Source organism: Dipodomys merriami, unplaced genomic scaffold (genome assembly GCF_024711535.1).
Source record: "Dipodomys merriami isolate MVZ:Mamm:240054 unplaced genomic scaffold, mDipMer1.0.p SCAF_38, whole genome shotgun sequence".
Lineage (NCBI taxonomy): Eukaryota > Metazoa > Chordata > Mammalia > Rodentia > Heteromyidae > Dipodomys > Dipodomys merriami.
This window is the reverse complement of record NW_027205381.1, coordinates 7,538,365-7,559,568: the sequence shown is the minus strand read 5'-3', so window position 1 is coordinate 7,559,568 and position 21,204 is coordinate 7,538,365. Positions and strand designations below refer to the sequence as shown.

Below are 21,204 nucleotides of genomic sequence, written 5' to 3'. Positions count from 1 at the left end.
GCAGCTACACCTTTTACCACGTGATGCCCTGCGCCATGAGGCAGAAGGGCAGTGCCAGCAAGAAGAGGCCTCTGGACTTCGGACTAGGATCATGAGCCAAATGAAGCTCCTTTCTTTGTAACTCATCCAATAGGTGGAAAAAAGTATTTGGCAATAGAACAGGGACAGCACTGAGCCTCTGAGCAGATGTCTATGAGCTGTTCTACCACGTCATTTGAGATCTCTCCAAATTAAATGCAAGAGACCACTACAGATGCGGTGACGGCCCTCAATATTCCTGCTGCTCATACCCTGCTCAGCCTGCTTCCGCCTTCTGTGCTGTCACGAAGTATTCTGACAGACTTACCTCTGCAGGGTAACACGGTGACACTGCTGTCCCACTGGGCCGTCTGCCCTGGTGAACCATTCACACATGGGAGTGTCTCCTCTCAGGCACGTACCCAGAATGTGGCTCTATGCCCCGGCCTGTGCCCAGGACACTGGTGTGTTACCAGCTGAGCCACAGCACCACTTCCAGCTTTTTGCTGGCTATTTGGAAATTATGATTCCTAGATTTTTTTGCCCAAGTTGGCTTTGAATCTTGAGCCTCAGATCTCAGCCTCCTGAATAACTAGGATTACAAGCATGAGCCACAGGTGCCCAGCTTAGGACACTGTTTTGAGAATCTTGCAGGGCAGGCTGCCACTGTCCCATGCAAGGACTTGGACACCACTACACACCACAGCACACAGAGTCCTTTCCAGGGTTTATTTCATCTGCTAACATTCATTCTTGACCTAAACAAAAACAATTAGGTGATTATGACTGGCTATGTCATCATCGATTCATTTTTGTAACCAAAAAATTTCTTCCCAACACTTTTTTTTTTAATAAGAAGCTATAAATAAATAAAGCTTTAAATGCTCCTGGGTTCAAGTTAAACAGTTCCAGTTCCCAAAAGGTTCACAGACTTGCTGCCTGGACAGCTGTCCTGCTGTCCTGACTTCTTCCTCCAGGAGGGCCGTCTGCAGGTCCACAGGGTGCCTGGTGACCAGACTGTCGGCCTTCTGTTTGCCTCTGTCCTCTCAGCACTAGGGAGGGCTCCTCACAGCCGGAGGGGGGGGCACCCTACCCTTTGACAGCATCTCTGAGGAGATGCTGTGGGTACAGGGAAACTTGCCCCAGAGCAGGTGGCCTGAGCAGAGCTGGGCTGGACAGCCTAGGGCTGAGGGACCCCGGCACGGGTCTGGCCTGAGGCGAGATCATTTTCCAATTGCAGCAGCACTGAGGAGAGACCCGTGCTTCCATGAGTTGGGATGGTGGGGCATGTCAGAACACATTCCAGTATGTACAAAACATCCTACCTCTGGCTGTGTATACCAGAAGCCCACAAGACAGGGCTACCTGAGACCAAGTGCCCACTTCCTGACAGGAGGCCTCAGAACCCCACATGGCCTGTGTTGAGTCCTACAGATACAACCCACCCTGCTGCTGGGAGTGGCGACCTGAAGATGAGCCTTGGAGAGAATCCCCCCACAAGGACTTCAACCTCCCTTTCCAAGAGCCACACCTCTAGTTCACCTGGGCACCTGCCTTCTCAGGGTGACCTCTCTCCAGAGAGGTGGCCCTGGGCTGGATGCTGGCAGTCCAGAGCCCAGCTTGCCTGTGGACCCCATGGTGCAGTGGCCAGTGTAGGAAGCCTGAGTGTGGAGCCTCTGTGCCAGACAAATGAGGACTAAGCCACCTGCCCCAGGGCATCTGCACCTGCCAATACCTAGGCTTTGTGTGTGTTACGGATGGCCCTTTCCCCATCTGTGGTGGCTGAAATTAAACCAGGGAGGGGAGGTCCAGTCCTGCCTTGGGGTCAGCCCTCACCTTCCAAGCACACAGCCTCTGAAGAGCCAGGGTCTCTGCTGCTCTGTGGTGGGGTGGTCTAGGCCGCTTGGAGGGCATGGGCAATGCTTTCAGTGGATACATGGCTTCTAGTAAGACCACTACCAGCCCCTAGGGCTGCTGGGAGCAGGGCCTGGCCGGTCTTTGTGAGGGGCGGGGGAAATGCAGGGAGGGTCCCACTCAGTCTCCATCAACACTGGCTCAGTGGGGGTCCCTGTAACCATCTGGAACCACCGAGGTCCCAGGGTATGGCTCAGGCAGGCTGTGGTCTGCGTTCCAGCCAATGGAAGCTCGCCTGTACTTTCACACCCGAGGCCATGGGAGGGGTGGTAGAGGCCTTGAGTTAATTAATATCCCAGTGATTGGGTGCTAGAGCCACACACCTCTGTGTGAACCGAGGACCATTAAGAACAGGGCTAGAAGGGATTCTTGGTACCTATTCCCTATCTGAGCTAGGTCTGCCTGGATGGTCAACCCCCAAAGCCAGGCTGGATCGTGGGTTTTGACCGTGGGTCAAAAGGAGAGAGGGCTGTCCAGGGACAGTTTCAGCTGGGGTGGCTCCTGATCCTGAGGCAGCTGTGAATGGGATCTGGGGCGCCCCGGAGAGATCATGTCCCAGGCCCGGGGGCCTCAAGAGGCCAAGGGTGGGCATTGGTGTGGAGGTGGTCGGTTGGGGGAGCGCGGGGTGCGTGCATAGTTGGCGTGGGACCCGCTTCTGGCCCTGCGTGTCCTCTCTCCGTGTCCTCCGCAAGCCTACACAAGTTTGCGTGAGGACAGGGACCCCCCATCCCCGCCCCGGGACCCCCCGCCCCCGGGTCTAAGGCTCCTGTCTAGCGGCTTCTCGCTGACGCACCGCGCTCTGTACGCGGATGGACGGACAGCCAGACTGTGGCAGCGGGGCACCGCCCCGCGCACCTCCCCGGGGGGAGCCCACCGCGCGCGGGGTCCCGAGCGTCCGCCGGGCCGCCCCCCCCGCCCCTCGCAGAGCCCCCGCCGCTACCACTTCTCGAGGATGTGGCTCAGGTAGTCCTCGGTGGGGGCGCGGCCCGGGTCGTCGGCGTCCTCGCGTGCAGGCGGCGCTGGCGGTGGCCCGGGGTGCGGCGGGCGCGGCTCGCGGCCCCGCAGCCGCTGCTCCCGCCGCTCTCGCTGCCGCGTGAACTGGTAGCGCTGCTGGAACAGGTCGCGCGCGTAGTCGTAGAGCTGCACGTCCAGGTCGTTGAGCTCCTCGATGCGCCGCACGGTGGCCGCGTCCACCTCCACGCCGCCCGCGCGGGTGCTGTTGTACTGCACGAAGGGCCGGATGAAGCGCAGGCGGAACGTCCGCTCGAACAGGTACTGCGTCTTGCGCTGGAACTCGGTGAGGCCGAAGAAGGCCATGCCGCGCAGGTTCTTCTTGGCGCTGTCCAGCAGCAGCTGCGCGCGCCGCGCCTCGGGCACGAAGGACAGGTTGTAGCAGCCCACCAGGCTCAGGTCGGCCAGCATGCGCACCTGGCGGTTGTTGGCCAGGTTGTAGGGGCAGTCCATGAACTCCTGCAGCGTGCAGCCCGACCAGTCGGTGCCCTCGTAGCAGGGCGGCAGCTCCTCGGGCGTCGGCGTGCGCCCGTCGCACATGTGCAGCGACGTCTTCCACGTGGCCCCGCGCTGCACGTGCCGCCACTCGCTCAGGTAGCGCGACACGGGGTCGCGCAGCAGCGTGATGTAGTAGAACTTCCTGCAACGAGAGGGGGACGGGGGCGGGTGGTGAGGCGGGTGTGCATGGCCACGGCACCCTGGGCGGGGACAGGGACATGGCTCTGGGAATGGCTGTTTCCAAGCAGACGCCCCTCCCTCCAGGTCTGAGCCACGAGGAGACAATGCCCCAGGCTCAGAGGTCACTTCTGGGACAGGGCGGACGTGGCCCACAGAGGCCTGTGGGATGGGCAAGCGCCTAGGAGGCCCTGGGTGGTCAGTTCCACACTGGTGAGCCAGAGACAGGAATCCTGGTACCAGGATGGACCCACAAGGTGTCCTGCCTTTCTGGTCTTGGGGCCTCCCCTGTGTCAAAGACAGGGGCAGCACCTGCGGTCCAGGGTGCCGGGAACCAAAGCTTGGGGCCTTTAGCCAGAGGTCCCTGCTTCTCCCCAGCTTCCCCACCAGCCCTCAGGAACAGGGAAGGCCAAGGCCCGGCAGCTACGTGACATAGCACAGGGAATATGGAGCCCGGGAAGACCCCTCTGCCACCTGGGCACTTTCAATTCCCAACACCTTCCAGTGGGACCGCTGGAGGACGATGGAGATAGGGCAGAGAGAGGCTGACAGAAGATGCCTCCTCCCTGCCTTACTCAGCACAGCTGCTGAGGTGGCCCAGCCTGGCACTTAGCTGTTAGGTCCATATCCAGTCCATCAGGCTGAGGCAAAACTGTACATGTATTCCTAGGCTGTGGGCCAGCGATCCTGAATGACTCCTGGCCACAGGATCCACCAGAGCTCACTGATGCCCTCAGACAGGGCTCAGCTCAGTGTTGCTCTAGTTGTCTGGGACATGGGGTCAGGGCTGGATCACAGGCCTACTGGCCTCATCTCCCAGGTGTCAGGATGGGATATCACCTGTATCCATCTCCTACCAGCTCCATCTACGTAAGGGAGGCCTATCCACCATGCCACTCAGAGGATGGCCTGGCTGCTAAATGTAGAGGGCAGCATCAGAAGGCAGTGGGCAGCGAGGCCCTGGAGGTTGGGTGGATTTTGGCCACTGTACCTCATGAGTTGCCTCCACTGCCCTCCCACATTGGCACGCTCATGCAGGTGGGAAGAGCAACATAGGCTTTGTAGAGGAGAGGGCACTATCACTGTGAAGCATGGCCACCAGTGGGTGTCCCCCCCATCAGAGAGGTGTGTCACATGATCCCTCCACACTTAGTGTGGGCCCAGAGGCAGGCTACTGCCTAGGAAAGCATCTCCCTGAGCCTCCGAGTAGAGGCCTCTCTCCTCATCACTCCTACCAGAATCTGTCCTGCAGGGACTCCAAGGTGACGCAATGAGGCTTCTGAGAGTGGGAAGAGGTAACAGGAAAAGATGAGAAAAACCATGGCAATGGCTCATCCGGTGCCGAGCAAACGATTGTGGAGACTGGACCCAGATAAACAGATGACCTTTGGAACAACTGAAGAGTAAAGGAAAATAATGAAGACTGGTTGTTAGAACAGGACCCAGCGGGTGTAGAAACCAGAAGTCCAGGTGAGACATCAAGCAGTGTCTTTGAAGTGAAGAGAAAATGACCTAGATCAAACTATCTGCCAACTTTGGGGGCAGAATAGAGACCTTCAGACATTGAAGAACTTAGGAACTTGTTCTTCCATGAACTTTATTTTAGGAAGATGCTGAAATTCATATTTCATTTAGCAGAAAAGAAGACAAAGTTGAAGGTGCACAACAACAAAAAAAACCCAAACAAGAAAATAACCACAGGCAGGGAGTAGGAACTGCAATCCAGGAGAAGATTCAGTTGTGTCTTACTGAGGCTATCAGAAATAAAGGGGCATGGCTTCAGGAAAAATGAAGGGGGCATGGACAGATTGCTCAACATAACAGAGCATCTGGGAAAAGAAGAATGGTGAGCATGTGGCAGATCTTGGAATCAGCTGGAAAAAAATTATTCGATGCAAACAAAAAAAGAAAAAAAAACTTACAAGTAATGACTAACTCCAGGAAAAAAGTTATGTCAGAAAGAAAACGAAGTATATTACTAATCTCAGGAGTAAATAATGGCTTTGGAGACATCATAAAGTGAATACTGATATAAGATACCCGAGCTTGAACTCTACTTGGGATGAGAAGGAGAAGCATCATCTACCATAACAGAAAACAGATATTGAAATCAACAGTAATTCAAGTTATTTCAAAATATGGAGGGGCCAGGTGGCGGTTTAGGACACCTAGATACTCAGGAGGCTGAGATCTGAGGATTGTGGGTTGAAGCCAGCCTGGGCAGGAAAGTCTGTGAGAGAATTAAACTCCATGTAAACACCAAAAAGCCGTAAGTGGGGCTATGGCAAGTGGCACAGTGCTAGCCCTGTACAGAAAATCTCTGGGACAGCACCCAGGCCCTGAGTTCAAACTCCAGGACGGGCACCAAAAAAACAAAACAAAACAAAAAACAAAGGCCGAGTGCTGGTGGCTTACGCCTGTAATCCTAGCTACTCAGGAGGTGAGATCTGAGGATCATGGTTCAAAGCCCCCTGGAGCAGGAAATTATGGGATTCTTATCTTCAGTTAACCACTAGAACACGGGAAGTGGAGGTGTGGCTCAAAGTGGTAGGGTACTAGGGCTGGGAATGTGGCTTGGTGGTAGAGTGCTTGCTTGCCTAGCATGCATGAAGCCTTGGGTTCGATTCCTCAGTACCACATACACAGAAAAAAGCCAGAAGTGGTGCTGTGGCTCAAGTGGTAGAACTCCTTCCTTGAGCACAGAGAGGCTCAAGGTCAGAGGCCAGGCTCTGAGTTCAAACCTCAGGAGTAGCCAAAAATAAATAAATAAATAAAAAATAAAAATGTACACACAGAGGAAATATCTGAAGAATACTGAGAAAAGCTACAAAATGGTTCCTTGGTGAGATTGGAAAGAAGAGTATGATTTTTTATGTCTCATCATAAACCTAACTAAGTAGGTGTATAAATTAAACTGAATATGAAACTCAGCATTGAGGAATCCGGCCAAAAACGCCTCTGGAGAGATGCTTCAGTTCACCAGTCGTGAGGCAGAGGCACACGCAGACACAATATGATTCCACTAGAAAGGAAAAGTCTGGCAAGATGAGCATGCCACTCACGGAGGGCAAAACTGACCCTAGCTTCTGCTTGTGAGCTGTGGCTGTGAATGGTTACTCGAGGGTCTTCAGAGGAAGTTTGAAGTGCACATGGCAATCCCTTTCCTGGACAAATGTGGCTGACACTAGTTCTCCTCTCAATGATCAAGCTGGGCAATGGGTTACATCACTATGTTTACTGTGGACTTGCAAGCTCTTGTGTGTGTCCCAAACACTTCATGATAGAGAATACAGCTCACACATGGGAAGGAAGGCAAAAATTAAGACCCAATAGGGTGGTCTGTGAGACCCTGCTGCTTTAAACAAGGAGTCTTGGTCCCCATGGCTCCTTGGCCTGCAGCCTGCCCCAGCCACCTCCAGACATCTTTTAAAGAAAGGAATGGCCACTTTGCTGGGTGGCTCCGGCGGTCTCAGTGAAGGGGGAAGGGACCCTTCTAGGTGATGAGGGTGGCCCGTTTCCAGGCCAGCTGGGCTGGTTGTGGTTTGTTAACTAACTTCACATTAGCAAGGCTGGCCATTCTGCGGCTTTCTGGGAAGGAAGCACAGAGTCTGGGAGCCTCAGCCTCCAGCTGGTGCTGGCCTTGCCATACTAGGGCTTCAGGGACAGAAGGTGCAGTTCTGCTCTTGGGGCTCCCTTTCCCCAGCACAGGGGCCAGGGATCCTGTTCAATGGCTGGCAGGGCAAATTCTGCTGTCAGGGCGGCAGGCCACGGATACTCTTGTGAGCAGTGCTAAAGCACGGTCCTGCCCTACACGGTGGGCATGGCAGGTCTCTGAGGACACCGACCGTGTGCCTGCATGAGACACGTTCATGTAAGGGTGATGAAGAGCCCTGCCTGGGCTTTCGGCTGCCTTCCACACCGTGGCCAGTGCTGGGAAGGCCCACTGCTGTAGCAATGGACAAGATGTGTGGTGCCACTGAGACAGCACCTCTACAGCTCTGTGTGTTTGGGGGGGGCGGGGTGCCTGTGTCTGGCCCTTTGCCTCCTGCATCTGATCTAAGCAGCCTGGAAATTTTGGGGCAGTGCATGTTACCCAGAGCCACAAGGGGTGAAGGGACACTACTGAGATTGGTCCCCCATTTCTCTTGCCATCCTCCACACGCCAGGTTGGACAGAGGCCACCAGACAGACAGGAAGAGACAGAAAAGTGCTAGAAGTCTCTTGTACTCCAGTCTGTGAATTCACACTGATGGTGGCTCACTGGTGTAAATGACTGCTGGCCAACAGTGTAGTCCCACTGTAGGAGGTGGTGACCCTGCCCTGGTGCTTGGGCCTATGGCAAGGAAGGCCCTACCTCTCCCATAAAGGTTTGATGGCAGACATGGGGTGGAGGGCTGTTCTTCATAATGCCCAGCAGCTGGGCATTGCCCCAGGCATTTCTCCCATTCTTCAGAGGGTTCCCAGGCTCAGGGATGTAGCATGGCAGTTCTAACATCCCCAGGTACTCTGGACTTGGTGGAAGTGACAGACCTGGTGGGAAAGGCCAGTCTCAGGTCATGTGTGCTTCTCCCAAGTGCAGACCAGAAGGCATGCAGTCCTGACTGCAGAGGTGCTGCAGCTGAGGCCAGAGGCAGGGGCAGACCAAGGCGTCTTCTCGTTTCATATAAAAACAAGCTTGGACAAATAGGGCTCAGATTGCAAAATGCACGCAGATTCCAGAGAAAGTATAAGACCTCAAAAACCTAAGCAGCATGGGTTGCAGCTTGTCTTGGCAGCCCTAGGATTTACTGCCTGGATCACTCCCTGGTTTCATTATAGCTGGTTTACTGTTGTTTTGTTGTTATTTTGTGACTGTCTGCTGTTCTAACATCTTTTGGGACCCACTGCCATGTAAAATCCTGGAGGGCAAGGAAGGTGTTGTATAAAAATGATACAGGTTCAGGAAAACCACCTCCTGGTAATTCATTGTCTTCCTCAGGATAGGAGACAAGGGGTGCAGAATAGTGAAGTAAGAGGTGCTTTCACAATGTTATAAAAAGTAAGCTTACAGAAAAGTTACAAGTTTAATATAAACTCCAAAGTCCAAATGGATGACTAACATATTCTTTATATATATTTGCACTGTCTGAAATTATGCATTACGAATTGAGTCTCCCGACACTGGAACTCTGACTCTAAGGCTCCAACACCTGCAACTTCCTGCATGCAAACATGACACAACAGTGCGAAGTTCCACTTCTGACCTTATATGATGGGGTCACAGTCAAAACACAAGTCACTGAAATACTGTCTGAAATGACCTTCAAGTGTGTGAAGCAAGGGATTCTGCGTTTACCCTGGAGTCACCTCCCCAAGATATCAGGTATGCTTATGCAGATATTCTAAAATCTGAACTCTAACACTTTGGTTCCAAATATTTAAGATAAGGAATCCTCAACCTGAATATATATAAAATAATGATGTGACTTCACAAACAGCCTGGGTGGGTGTTGGCATAGAAAAGGGTTCAGGTTTGCCATTCTGGGCCTCACTGGTCCTTGGTGAGAAAATGTAGTGGACCCCCAGGGCACAGGTGGCCTAACCCCTCCCAGGCTGTGCCTTTTGGCTCCACTCTAGGGCATAACCAACAAATTCCTAAACTCAGACTCTGAAATACAAGCAGAAGTTTCTACCAGTACCAACAGGTCCTGAGAAAGGCTGCTGTCATCAACAGCCAGAATGAAGCCAGTCTCTAAGGAATACTTGCCAGAGGCTAGTGCCATTGTTCTTGAGTCCTTCTTACCAGTGTCAATGTAGTGAAAATGCTCTGTACCTTTGTGGCCCCCTAGGCACATTCTTGCTTTTCTGGGATCCTTTCATGAGGACAAAGCCTACACCATTAAGGCTGGATCCTGACAGTTCACTCTGGGTAATTTTTGTTTTTGAGACAGGCTGTTGTGATGTAGCCCAAGCTGGCCCAGAAGTCACAGACCTTGCCGCCTCTGCCTGCCAGCTGCACAAAATGACTGGTGTGCGTTACCATGCCTGGCTCAGAGAATTGTTCGTTGAATTGTATTCTAAGGGGTCTCAGGAGTACAGAGGCTGGCAAGTGGTGGCTAAGAAATGTTTGGGTAGTGGGAATACCCAACTCATGTCCTGCTTTCCCAAGCGTATTCTGACCACTGCCCCAAGCCAGGCTCCAGGGCAGCTCACAGCAGGGCAGGGATTCTATGGGTAGGGATTGGGCCTCAGTGTCGAGCACAGGAGGAAATAACAGTGTTCAGGAGGTTGCCAGAGCTGGGGAGCCCATGGCACAAATCTCCCTGCACGCAACCTTCATCAGTGCGATGGCTGCCAACCCCAGGGGCAGCTGCTTCACGCACACCCTGTGCCGGCCCTAGGGTCCCGTGACTCACTCGGCAGCACCAGTCTGTTCCCATGAGCTCCTCAGAAACGTGGATGTGACTTTGGCTCCTGTCCCACTGGAAGGCAGCTGGCCCTGGCTGCTCCCCATCCTTCCTGTAGTGGGAAGGGGCCGTGGTGATGTGGAGGAGGTCAGGGGATGAGAGGCTGAGCCACAGTCTGTGGGGGCAGGGCGCTGAGCGAGGCTGCTGCTTACCTCCTTGCACCTGACCTCGCAAGCTGGGGTGGGCGCCACTGAGTGTGAGCTGCCATCGGCAGGCTGGGAGCCCTTCTCCGAACGCAGCATGGAAAACGCTGGGCTGTCGGCCCTCCTGGTAACATCCGCAGAACAGCAGTGGCTATTTTTGTTGATTAACCGAAGCTGCTTCCAAAAATACCACGGCAGAGGGACAGGCCTTGTGATATCAAGGGTCAGGTGCAGCGTGGGCAGAGGGGTGGGCAGTCCCTCCCCACGGCTTCCTGGGACGGGGTCCTGCCTGCCTCAGATCTGCCCTCAGGTTTCTCCTTTTGCCTCGGGATGCCCCTGGCAGGGCCCCAGAATGGAAGCTCGGAATGGAAATGTGAAGACAGCCAAGCCCTTGCAGCCCTCAGCTGACCTATTAAGTCGTAATGCTGCCAAATGAGCATCAGGGGCTTGATGCCCAAAGAGGTGAGTGGCTGGCCCAGGGTTGCCTGGCCCCTGAGGACCCCAGCCTCAGTTTGGCCCCTGGTATATTCCTCCTCCAGTGGGCAGGGAGCAGGGCCAGGGCAAATCCCACCAGCAGGGGGCATGGGTGGCACACAAAGACCCTGGTTAGGGCAGGGCCACCCAGAATCACCACTCCCAGACCCCCTAGCTTCCAGTAAAGTCCTTGGTTTACCAGGTAAGCTTAATTCTTACAGATGGGGCACTATGCTGATGAACACTCCATGAGACAAGTTTAGGGAACAGCACATGAGTCTCTAAAGAGGAAGCCCAGAAGGTGAGTCCCAGCCTGGTACAGTTGTGTGATTAGGTCTGGCCCGCACCATATCCTTAGAGACCCCTTTGTTTTGCTTTCCTTACTAACTAGAATGCGGATGTAACTGACGAGCACCTGCAATCACACTGGACCATGAAGCAGAAGCCCTGGTTCCTGGGTTAGCAGGGAGAAGAGGAGCCCAAGCCCCTGGCACTTCTGGGGAGAGGACGAGCCCTAGGGTGGGGCAACAGTACCAGCTTTCAGTAATAACTAATTAATGTACTGACATGCTGGGGTTTTACCTGGTCGCCCTGGATGCTCACTGACACTAGGTAGGCATGAACGAGACCCATTTTCCAGATAAGAACACTGAAGCCTAGAGAGGTTGTACAGCTATCCCAGGCCACAGAGCTGAGTGGGGGAGGGAGATCTGCGCAGATGGGAGTAGAGGCACTGCCCCGGAGCTGGAGCAGCAGGGGGATTCAACCGCCTCTGTAAACGGCCCTGAGTGAAGGGATCTGTCACCAGCTGAGGGCGTCCAAAACACAGCCAAGGGGTGCCAGTGTTAAAAGGCCACGTCCTCCAAAGCTCAGAGAGCTCTGGTGAAGATACATGCAGACCCACAGTGCAGAGATGCGCAACCTGGCCAAGCAACTACATACACACAGAAGCTAGGGCTTTGGCCTGCCAAGATAGCCCCTGGTGGTAGGCCCTGGGCAAGCCTCCTCTGGTCTTCTCCCGGACAGACTTTTCTCTCATCCCACAGCATAGGACTGTGCCGCCGGCACTGGGGGGCCGGGGCAGATGGCGGGTAACAGTGATGGCAGCTCTGTGGTGGTCCCCACATCACTTCTGTACCCTGGCGGGAAGCCAGACAGCCACAGCAGCAGGATAGACGGGGTGGGGCGCATCCTCGCAGGGCCCAGATGCCCCTGCAAAAGCAGGTGCAGTGAGCAGGGCTGCTGGGACTCCTTCAACCCTGCCCTATTTCACTGAGTGCCTTCTTAGTCCTACCACACAGCCCAGATGTTGGGCCGGGGGCCGGAAGTCCAGGGTGGAAGCTGGTAACCCAGAGCTTCCACCTGGAGGGGCCAGGCCTATGGAAGGGCAGAAGGCAGAGAGCACAGAAGCCCACTCCAGAATGTCCCACTGCGCAGCAAGGCATGCTGGCCCTGAGTGCCCGGGCCTCACCTGTGCCTCAGGACACCCAAGGTCCAGAGTTTCTTTTTCTTTTGGTGCTGGTACAGGAGTTTGAATCCAGGACTTTCCTTGGCTTTTTCCGCTCAAGGCTGGTGCTGTAGCACTTGAGCCATACCCCTACTTCGGGCTTTTTGGCTGGTTAGAGAGCGAGTCTCTGGAACAGTTTTGCCCAGGGTTGGCTTCAAACTACATTCCTCAGATCTCAGCCTCCCAAGCAGGGAGGATGACAGGCTCCAGGGTTCTAATTTTCAAGGGAAAAGCTCCCCAAGTGCCCCCTTCCTGCTCTCTGTGGCCTCTCTACTGTGACTACAGAGCTCTACCTCCAAGTCACTTGTTGGATTAAAAACCCAGCTGTCCTTTTTAGACTAAGCTCCTGGACTGGGCCTGCAGCTATGAGCTTCAGGCAGGTTTCACTCTGGACTCATTTTTCTGCAGGTGGGTTCAGGGCCTCCCAACTTTCTCCTGCAGGTGAGCATGTCTACTGGAAGATGGTGGCCTCTTCGTGACTGTGCTCAGAAGCATCAGGGCAATGTGCCAGAATCCACTCACAGCAAGGGACATTTGCAGGCCTGTGGCTGCCATAGGCCCAGCAGCTTGGCCTGGTCAAGAGAGATCCCAATGGACCTGACCCCAGCACTCAGCCACCCTCCCCCTCCACTCTCCACTGGCAGTTCCCGTTGCAGGCTCAGGAACACTCCATGCGGGGACTCTGGTGGCATGGGAGTTACTGTTGTAGTCACACAGTGTGATGCTCTGCTACACACACACACACACACACACTCCCCCCTTCCCCCCCCCCCCCCCCCGCAGACAGGAAGGTGTCCAGGAGGAGGCAGGGCCTCTGGGTAGGTGATGGCCTTCAGCAAGCCACTCACACTGTGTAAGAAGAGAGCTGCAGGGTGTTGGGCCTTGGGTCACATAGCCTGTCCTGGTATGTGCCTGTCAGCCAGGTGGCTGCGGGCCACAGTGCATGGTACTTGGGGCTGAGGATCCCATTGCTCCTTGGCAAGGGGATCTGACAATGGCTCCTGGGCTCAGGAGCTGCCTGGGCCCCATGGAAGCACCTCCTTATGGCAAGTCTGGGAGGCAGTTACAATTCACTGACTCAGGGCCATGGGGGACCTGGATGAGGATGGCCAACATACATGGCCTCCACATTCTAGGCCAAGACAGGCATGCTGAAAGCTCTCTAACTTGGTAAGGGACTGGCCTGGCCTGGGCTGGACTCCGGTCCATACTCGGTTCCCCACCAGCCAGGTACTCAGAAAGAAGGCCGGGGTTTGCCGCTTAAGCATCTTTGTGTGACCTCCTTTGTGTCCAGAGCCACCGACATAGGCACTTTCCTCTTCTCTCCCCCAGGCTCCCCACCACCGCAAGGACCTACCCTCACTTCCCATCCATCTGTTGCCATCTGTCCCTGGATGCACTGCCCTAGGGCGCTGCCATCTGCTTGTGCACACCCACAACCCGGTCTGTGTCCCCTTCTCATACAGCCTCACTGGTCAGTACAGGGGCTGTCTTCCTGTTGCTGCACTGTGACAGGGCTAGAGCTCAGCAAGTGTCCCCTTGGTCGGGGTTAAAGTTGAATGCAGCTGTTCTGATCTTCAGCGCCCTGGCTCCTCCCTGCTGGCTGGCAGGGTGGCTCCTTGCCACCCTGAGAGAGTAGCAATCACCTGCCTGGGGGCTTTGGCCATACTGCCAGACTCAGCAAACCCACCACTGGTCTCCAGGAGGCACACACGGAGAACACATACTAACTGAGCACCTGCCTTGTATTCTAGTTAATCTGCTGCCCATCCCTGGGGTGGAGTCTTGTCCTGAGGATACAGGACTAAGGGGAGCCCAAGGGTTCAGACCTGAGCTTAGGCCCTGCTGTTTTTAATGGCCAACAAGAGGCCAAAGTGGAGAGCTGGTGCCATAGCCCTGGGCTTTGGCTTTGAAAGCCCCCTGGCCAGGGTGCTTGGTAGGTGTCCAGCTCTCTGTTCTAGAATGAGGCATGAGTGGAGAGACCAAAGCAGCCTGGAAGCACCCTCCTGTTAGGTCCTCAGGCCTCAGTGGGGCCTCACTGACACATACTGGAGATCATGTCTCCTGGCCCTGGGTGTCCAGTGTGGCCCCACAAGGCAGAAGCTCTTTCTCTCCATCTGACATGTTGGATGGCACTATCAGAACAAAGGGATGTGTGGGCAGAGCCTCTGGTGGGGTACCAATGGGGCCCAAGCCCTTCCTGTTATATCCCCTCTGCCTCTGCCCTAGGGGCCAATTTCTGCCCTGAGGTCCACACATGGTCTCTGCCTATGGCAGATGCCCTTGCTGCCAACTGCTGCTGCCAATAACGGCTCAGGTTACTAGGCCTGTGTGTGTGTGTGTGTGTGTGTTGTGGTGCCAGAAGCCTCCTATTCCTCCACTGTGCAGGCACTTCTCCTCAGACAGCTCAAGCCCTCAGGGCGGGTGAGTATGCACAGGAGAGAGCAGAGCAAGGATGGGTCCCAGTGTCCAATGGATGGACAAGTAGGACCTCGTTCTGCTAGTTGTCCCCATGTGGCCTTGGGGGTACCCAGTCCTTCGCCTCACTCTTAGACAGGCTGACAGAAAGCACCACGAGACTTTGGTGTGAGGTGCTCTGCAGAGGTGCGGAGCCTGCTCATTCTGAGCAGACAGCCTGTTTGGACACGGAGCCCAGGGCAGGGCCAGCTGCCTGTCCTATCCAGGGTGCTGAGCTCTTTCCTGCCGATGTGGGGCACAGTGGCAAAGCACGGGGAACGCCTCAGACAGATCCATAGAGCTCAGAGAAGTGGACGTGGCCACGTGAGGAAGCTGCCCAGGCCCATGGCAGTGAGGTCAGTTCCATGAGGAAATGAGTTCATGGCTTCAAGGACAGGAAATGGTTAGTAAATGGTGGGAAGCATGAGATTGCCTGTTCTTATTTCAAAATACCAAATTGTTAAGTAAGTGTGGAAAAACAAAAAGTCTTAGTTTAGGTGCAGGAAACCCAACAGTCTCCTCCCTCCCCAACACTGACAGTCTCAGGGTCGCAGTTTAGAAAGGAAGTCATGTTGCTGGGGTGTTCAGAATGGGGGTCTGCCTTCTGAATGCACTCAGGAGTCTGACTGCCCCTGTTCTCAGGGTGTGTGTGTGTGTGTGGGGGGGTGACCAAGAGTAGAGCCCTATCTGGGAAGCCCAGAAGTAGTTTCTCCAAAGCCTCTAACCTGTGTGATCCTTGGGTCCTGACAAGGCCCCAAGCCTTATGGTGCAAAGCAACTAGCATCAAGTCTAGCTGGTCCATGGGATGCCACACGGGTCACATCACCCCAGTCCTGTACAGGCCCAGCTAAAAACTAGGGTGTGTATTTGGTTACCCTCTGTTTCTAACCAGGGGTGGCCCTGTGAAGGCACCTCGGTGGACATGCCCAGGACTTGGGGTGCTCCCCACCCAACACAGGTGAGGTTCCTTCCTTGAGATGCACTTCTGGGCGGTCTGCACACAGACACTGAGGGAGATCCGTAGCAAGCCTCCACTTGAGGACACAGGGGGCTACGCAGGGGTTAAGGTCTGTGACCACTTTACCTGGCAGGTGTTGGGTAAGGCTGGCTGTGGCTCTGGGAGCTCTTCTCAAGGAGGCTAAAAAAGGAGGCATGAGCATGTCCTCCAGCACAGCCAGCCAGGCCAGGCTTGGGATGCTCCAGGAAAGAGGGGATGACTTTAAAGAGGCTCTGTGGAGAGTTTGCCTGTTACCCCGTGCAGGACTGCATACTCCCTTCCCCTTTTTGTGTGATACTGGGATTGAACCCAGAGCCTTGTGTGTTAGGTAAGGGATCTACAGCCCTTTTGCTTGTTCTCTGGACACCACAAAAGGCCAGCTCTGATCACCAAGCATGCCAGGCTGGCACAGAGCAAAACGGCAGAATCCTGACATGAGCACAAGTCAAGGAAGGCCTTGTCCAGGAGCAATGCCTGGGGCAGAATTCCTTCTTTGCTTTTTCTGCATCTTTCCAATTTTGTATAATCAAATACGCATTTAGAAAACAAAGAAACAAACAACAATTTATACAACCCAATTTGATTTTCATGAAGGGTGTGTGTGTCTGGGAGCTGTTTGAGGCTCCCCGGCACCCTCTCAGCATGGGTTCAAAGCCACAAAGCTATCCATCATTTTCTGGGGGGGAGTAGGGCCAGGATGAATCTAAGGAGCATGGAAATGTCTTCTGGCCCCATAGATGGTGACTGCTTCTGTCCCACACAGCACCTTCCTAAGGTTTCAGCATTCCCAGGATCACAAACACTCCCAGACCCCATTCTTTCCCACGTGGCTCCACAGAGCCCCTCCCTTAGACAAAGGGGGCTGTTTCTGCCCCCATGTACATACCTGTACTTACACAGACACAGAACAAGTCAGAAGAGGTAGCTCTGAATGTTCTGGAATATGGACTGTTTTTCTCAAGACAGAAGTCCACAGCCTAAACAGTACACTCCAGAGACAGATCCCTCCAAGCCAAAATTGACAACAGTTCTCCTGTCCTGCTAACTTGGTTTTGCTCACTGATGCACTGGGAGATTTGTCACCTACAGTGACCTTTCATCCTGGGGACAGGGGAGCACTGACCTTCCTAGAGCCAGGAAGCCACCTGCACTCCACTGGATACTTTAGCCTTCAGCCCTCATCAATGCCTTTTGTGGTTAGTGGCTGCACAGTCAGTTGCTGGCTATATTCTGCCACTCCGGGAGTGGTTATCACTCTTAGACTCCCTCTGTGGATGGGCAAACTGAGGCTCAGGAGATCTTTCTGCCACCCAAGTCTCCCAGATCCTAGCTTCACAGAGCATGTACTGACATGTATATGCCACAGACAAATCTCACAGGAACAAGGTATACCAGTCAGCTTCAGGATACATGTCCCACTCACCAAGGTCTCTGGTCCTAATCATCTACGTGGCCACGACAGGTTCCCAAAGGAATCTCTGGTGTGTTTTCTCTTGCACAATGACACTATGTCCCTTGAAGGCCACGGCACAGTGCCCAGCATGAATCAAGGATGGGAACCAGATGAAACAGAGCACTTACACAGGTCCACAGCGTAAGTACATAGATAACGATAGGCCCACATATATGTGTAGGAAACAGGCAAGTGATGATGGGTATAAACACAAATAGCAAAATGCCATGTGTGAATCTAGGTGAAAGGTTAACAGCTCCCTTTACAACTTTTCAACTACTTCACAGATTTGATATTTTTCAAAATAAAAAAGTGAGAGGAAAATTCCTACAAAGCAAATGTCAGACTATTCCTACCAAATTTAAAAAAATTATCCAATGTTATGCACACTTGTCTAGAAAATAGTAAAGGAATGAGTGTTTCCCAACTATCAAACACAGGAGAGGAAAATTATAGACCAATGCATTCACAATAAAAATGTCAACCATTAAAAAAAAACAAAACCAAAAAACTCAAACCCCAAACCTTCTCAAATCACATCAGCTAGTCTGTTAAAGATACTGCTTTATACCCAGGTCAGGTTATCTTCTGGCAGGCAAGGATGGTTCAATGTAAGAAAATACACATGTGCCTCTTCACATCATTAGACACAGAAATCTCAACAGATGTACAAATAAAGCAGGTATATCTCTTAATGTGATAAAGCATCCTGAAACCCAGGGCCAACATGGGTCTCATGGGTAAGTTAGATGCATTTCTTCCAAAATCTGTAGCGGGACAGACCCCTCCTCTGCCTGTAGTTATGCCCATCTGCTGATATGGCAGAACTTCTCAAAGGGTCTAGGGCACAATTATTCACAGGGTCCCTTCTGTATACAGGTACTGCTGGCCTGGAAGCTCTGTGGACTGGTTGACAAGACTCTACAGCCTGAGGGCATCGATTCTCACACATGCTGACCTTGCCCTAGTCTTGGCAACCAAAGCTGTAGTTTGCTCTCAGAAGCTATGGGGTAGCAGGAGGGAGCAGCAGCCCCTTGGGAGCCAAGCAAGCTCAGCAGTGCGTCAGCCAGGGCACTTAGTGGCTCACAGGAGCCCTTGGCTACGTGACCTAGGGTCTCTGGGGGTAGATGTACTCTCTGGAGGAGGGTGGACTTCGAAGGGGTGAGTAGGTGGTGTGGTATACCCTGACTGGCAGGGCAGGTTGTATGAAGGACACATGTGGGTGGGGGCAGCAGGGCCCCTCCAAATCTTGTACAACCAAGACTAGCTTTATACACCAATCTTGAAGCTCCCCTTCACGCAGTCTCTTCTTTCATGGGACTCTGGGGACAGTCCTGGAGAGGCCATCCTGGGCAGATGTGCTTGTAGCCCCATGGCTTTGAGTCCATGCCTACAGGTTCTTCTGCCTAGGCATACACTTCCCTCAAACATTTCTTAGCCCTCTTCCTCTCCTAGCACAAGACTGCTGGACCTTGAGTCACACTTTTGTTGCTGCCCAAGTTTTCCTTACTTCCTCAAGTTCCTTAGTCCTAGGGTGTCTGTTAAAAAGATCCAGCACAGGAAAAGATCTCTGAGTATGTAGAGAGAAGGCAAACATGTCCTGGAGCTGGGAGGGGGAGCTAAGAAGAGGTTGCTATGAAGGGAGTGGTGAGGAGAACCAGGAAAGATGGCCATCAAGCAGGGCCAGGGGAATGCTAGGGACTTAGCTCTGCTCTGCCTTCTGCTACAGAGGCTCCTGATAAAGACTGGCAAGGACCTGAGAAGGACCAATCAGGTGGACTTGGCAGCCTGATGCTATAGATGTTATGGCCTTAACCAGTTCTCACTGAGAACAGGTAGTTTCCTGATGTGGGCCCAAGGCTCCTGACCCATCTGTCCACTGAGTATGTCCTCAGGGGTAAGGACACCTACTGTAGCCAGGATGCAGACAGTCAGGTGGAGCCTTGTACTAGAAAAGAATATGTCCTCTTCCCTCCCAGAAGAGGCAGGCAGGGAGCATGGAGGCCTGACTTTCTGGGCATGATGCCAGAGCTCCAGTACGACTTTGGGGAAGGCTGACAGTCTCTGGGAGACCATGGCACAAGGTGTGGGAATAGGCAAGACCAATACAGAGGGCCAGGCTACCCTGTATGGTGGGGACAGTAAGGTTCTAAAGCAGGGACAGAGGCACCCGAGGCAGAGTTAGGCCCCAGTGGTGAGTGCCTGGAGAGCTGCAGGAAAAGGCACATGGTTCTGTGTGCGTGCGCGCGCATGTGCACGCTCGGTGCCTGTTTTGATTCATGAGGGCAGGAGGAAGGGCAGGTAAGGTGGTGTCAGCTGACAACTTTCACTGAAAAAGAGAGGTGGACTCCTGGGGAGGATGCCTGAGGTTAGAGGAAGGGCAGCATCTACCTGAGGACTGAGGCCAGCCAATACTAATGCCCCATCACTACTACTCTCTTGTGATGCTCACAGCATCAGCAGCATTCCTGCCTGCCTTCCCACTAGGTAAGAGGCAGCAGATCTGAACTCAGAGGCAGGGTCCATGAAGACCATCACTGCAGTGCACTAGTAAGCATGGGACGTAGAAGGGAAGGAATCCAGTCCTGTAGTGGAAAGAACACCTCAGACCAGACTGGGAAACAGCCAGAGGTTTGCCCTAGGCAGCAAGACACTCCCACATTCTGTTCCAGCCACACACTGTGGTGGTCATTGTCTGTCTTATGTTTCAAGTCAGAATCCTGATTATGGGCACCCTAGTGGGCCTGGCCCACTGGGCAGACAATATGACCTACATGGACAAGACCCTGAAGAATCCAAAAGAATCCTGCTAGAACTAAGAAAGTAATTTAGCTTAAATTTTTTTTAAAAAAAATTTCCAGTTGTAGGGTTTGAACAGGTTCTAGGCACTGTCCCTGAGCTATTTTGCTCACGTGAAAGATTTATATCCTAAAAACTATAGCATATAGATGAAAAAAAATCAGGCATGACACAAATGAATATAGAGACCCTGGGTTTATGCTTTGGAAGACCTAACATTGTTATGATGGGAATCCCAACTAAATCTACAGATACAACACCATTTTCTGTGTACATAGAAAAACCCATCCTAAAATTCAGATGGAATTTCAACGGACCTCAAATAACTAAAGAAAAACAAAGTTAAAGCTGGGTATCTGTGTAAGCCTAGCTACTCAGAAGACTGAGCGATGAGGAGGACTGCTGAAGTTAGTACTTGCAGGAAAAGTCTGTGAGACTCTTATCTCCAATTCATCACCAACAAAGCTGGAAGTAGTTCTGTGGCTCAAGTGGAAGAGTGCTAATCCCCAGCAAAAAAGCTCAGAGACAGTGTCCAGGCCTTGAATTCAAGCCCTAAGACCAACACCAAAAAACAAAAAACAAACAAAACAACAACAAAATAAAAAGGAAAGAAAAAGAAAAAAAGAAAAAGTTGGAGTACTGGCATTCACTGATCCCAAATCTGCTACAAAGCTGCAGCAATCAAAGCTGCATTAGTATAAAGATACACAGAGACCAATGGAACAGAATAGGGAGCCCAGACATAAACACACATATTGTCAAATGATTTGTTTTTTTGGGGGGTGGGGAAGCCAGTACTGGGCTTTGAACTCAAACACTCTAGCACTAAGCCACACCTACAGTCCTTTCTGCTTTAGGTTATTTTTGGGCAGTCTTGTTTTTGCCAGGGCTACCATTAGACAGTGACCCTTTGATCTATGCCTCTTATGTACCTGGGATGACAGCTGTGAACCACCACATCCAGCTTTTTAAAATTGAGATGGGGTCTCAATAACTTTTTCCTGGGCTGGCCTTGGATGCTGATCCTGCCACCTGTGCCTGCAGTAGGTATGATTAAGGCAGGAGTTATGAGTCATTGTGCTTGGTATACAAATTTGCTAGGATTCTTCTCCCCCTTGGTGGTTATGTAGACTACACTGACCCGAGTTAATGATTCCCCCTTGCCTCCACCTCCCAAGTGTGGGATTAGAAGCACAAACCACCTGTCTGGCCTTCATCAAAGGACTGTTGGCAGGATACCAAGATCAATCAGCAGGGAAGGGACTTCAACACTGGGAATAAACCAGGAGAAATGGATATCCACATGCAAA

The 21,204-nt window shown here is 53.0% G+C and overlaps 1 protein-coding gene across 1 annotated transcript in view; it reads right to left on the bottom strand.

Annotated features, from left to right (window-relative positions):
* Positions 1-733: 733 nt before the first annotated feature.
* Hs6st1 (heparan sulfate 6-O-sulfotransferase 1) overlaps positions 734-21,204 on the bottom strand; it is a 35,056-nt gene continuing 14,585 nt past the window's right edge. Inside the window, exon 2 of the mRNA XM_069989474.1 lies at positions 734-3,583. Within this exon, the coding sequence (XP_069845575.1) occupies positions 2,869-3,583 (715 nt within the window). The 3' untranslated portion in view covers positions 734-2,868. The remainder of the gene's footprint in view (positions 3,584-21,204) is intronic.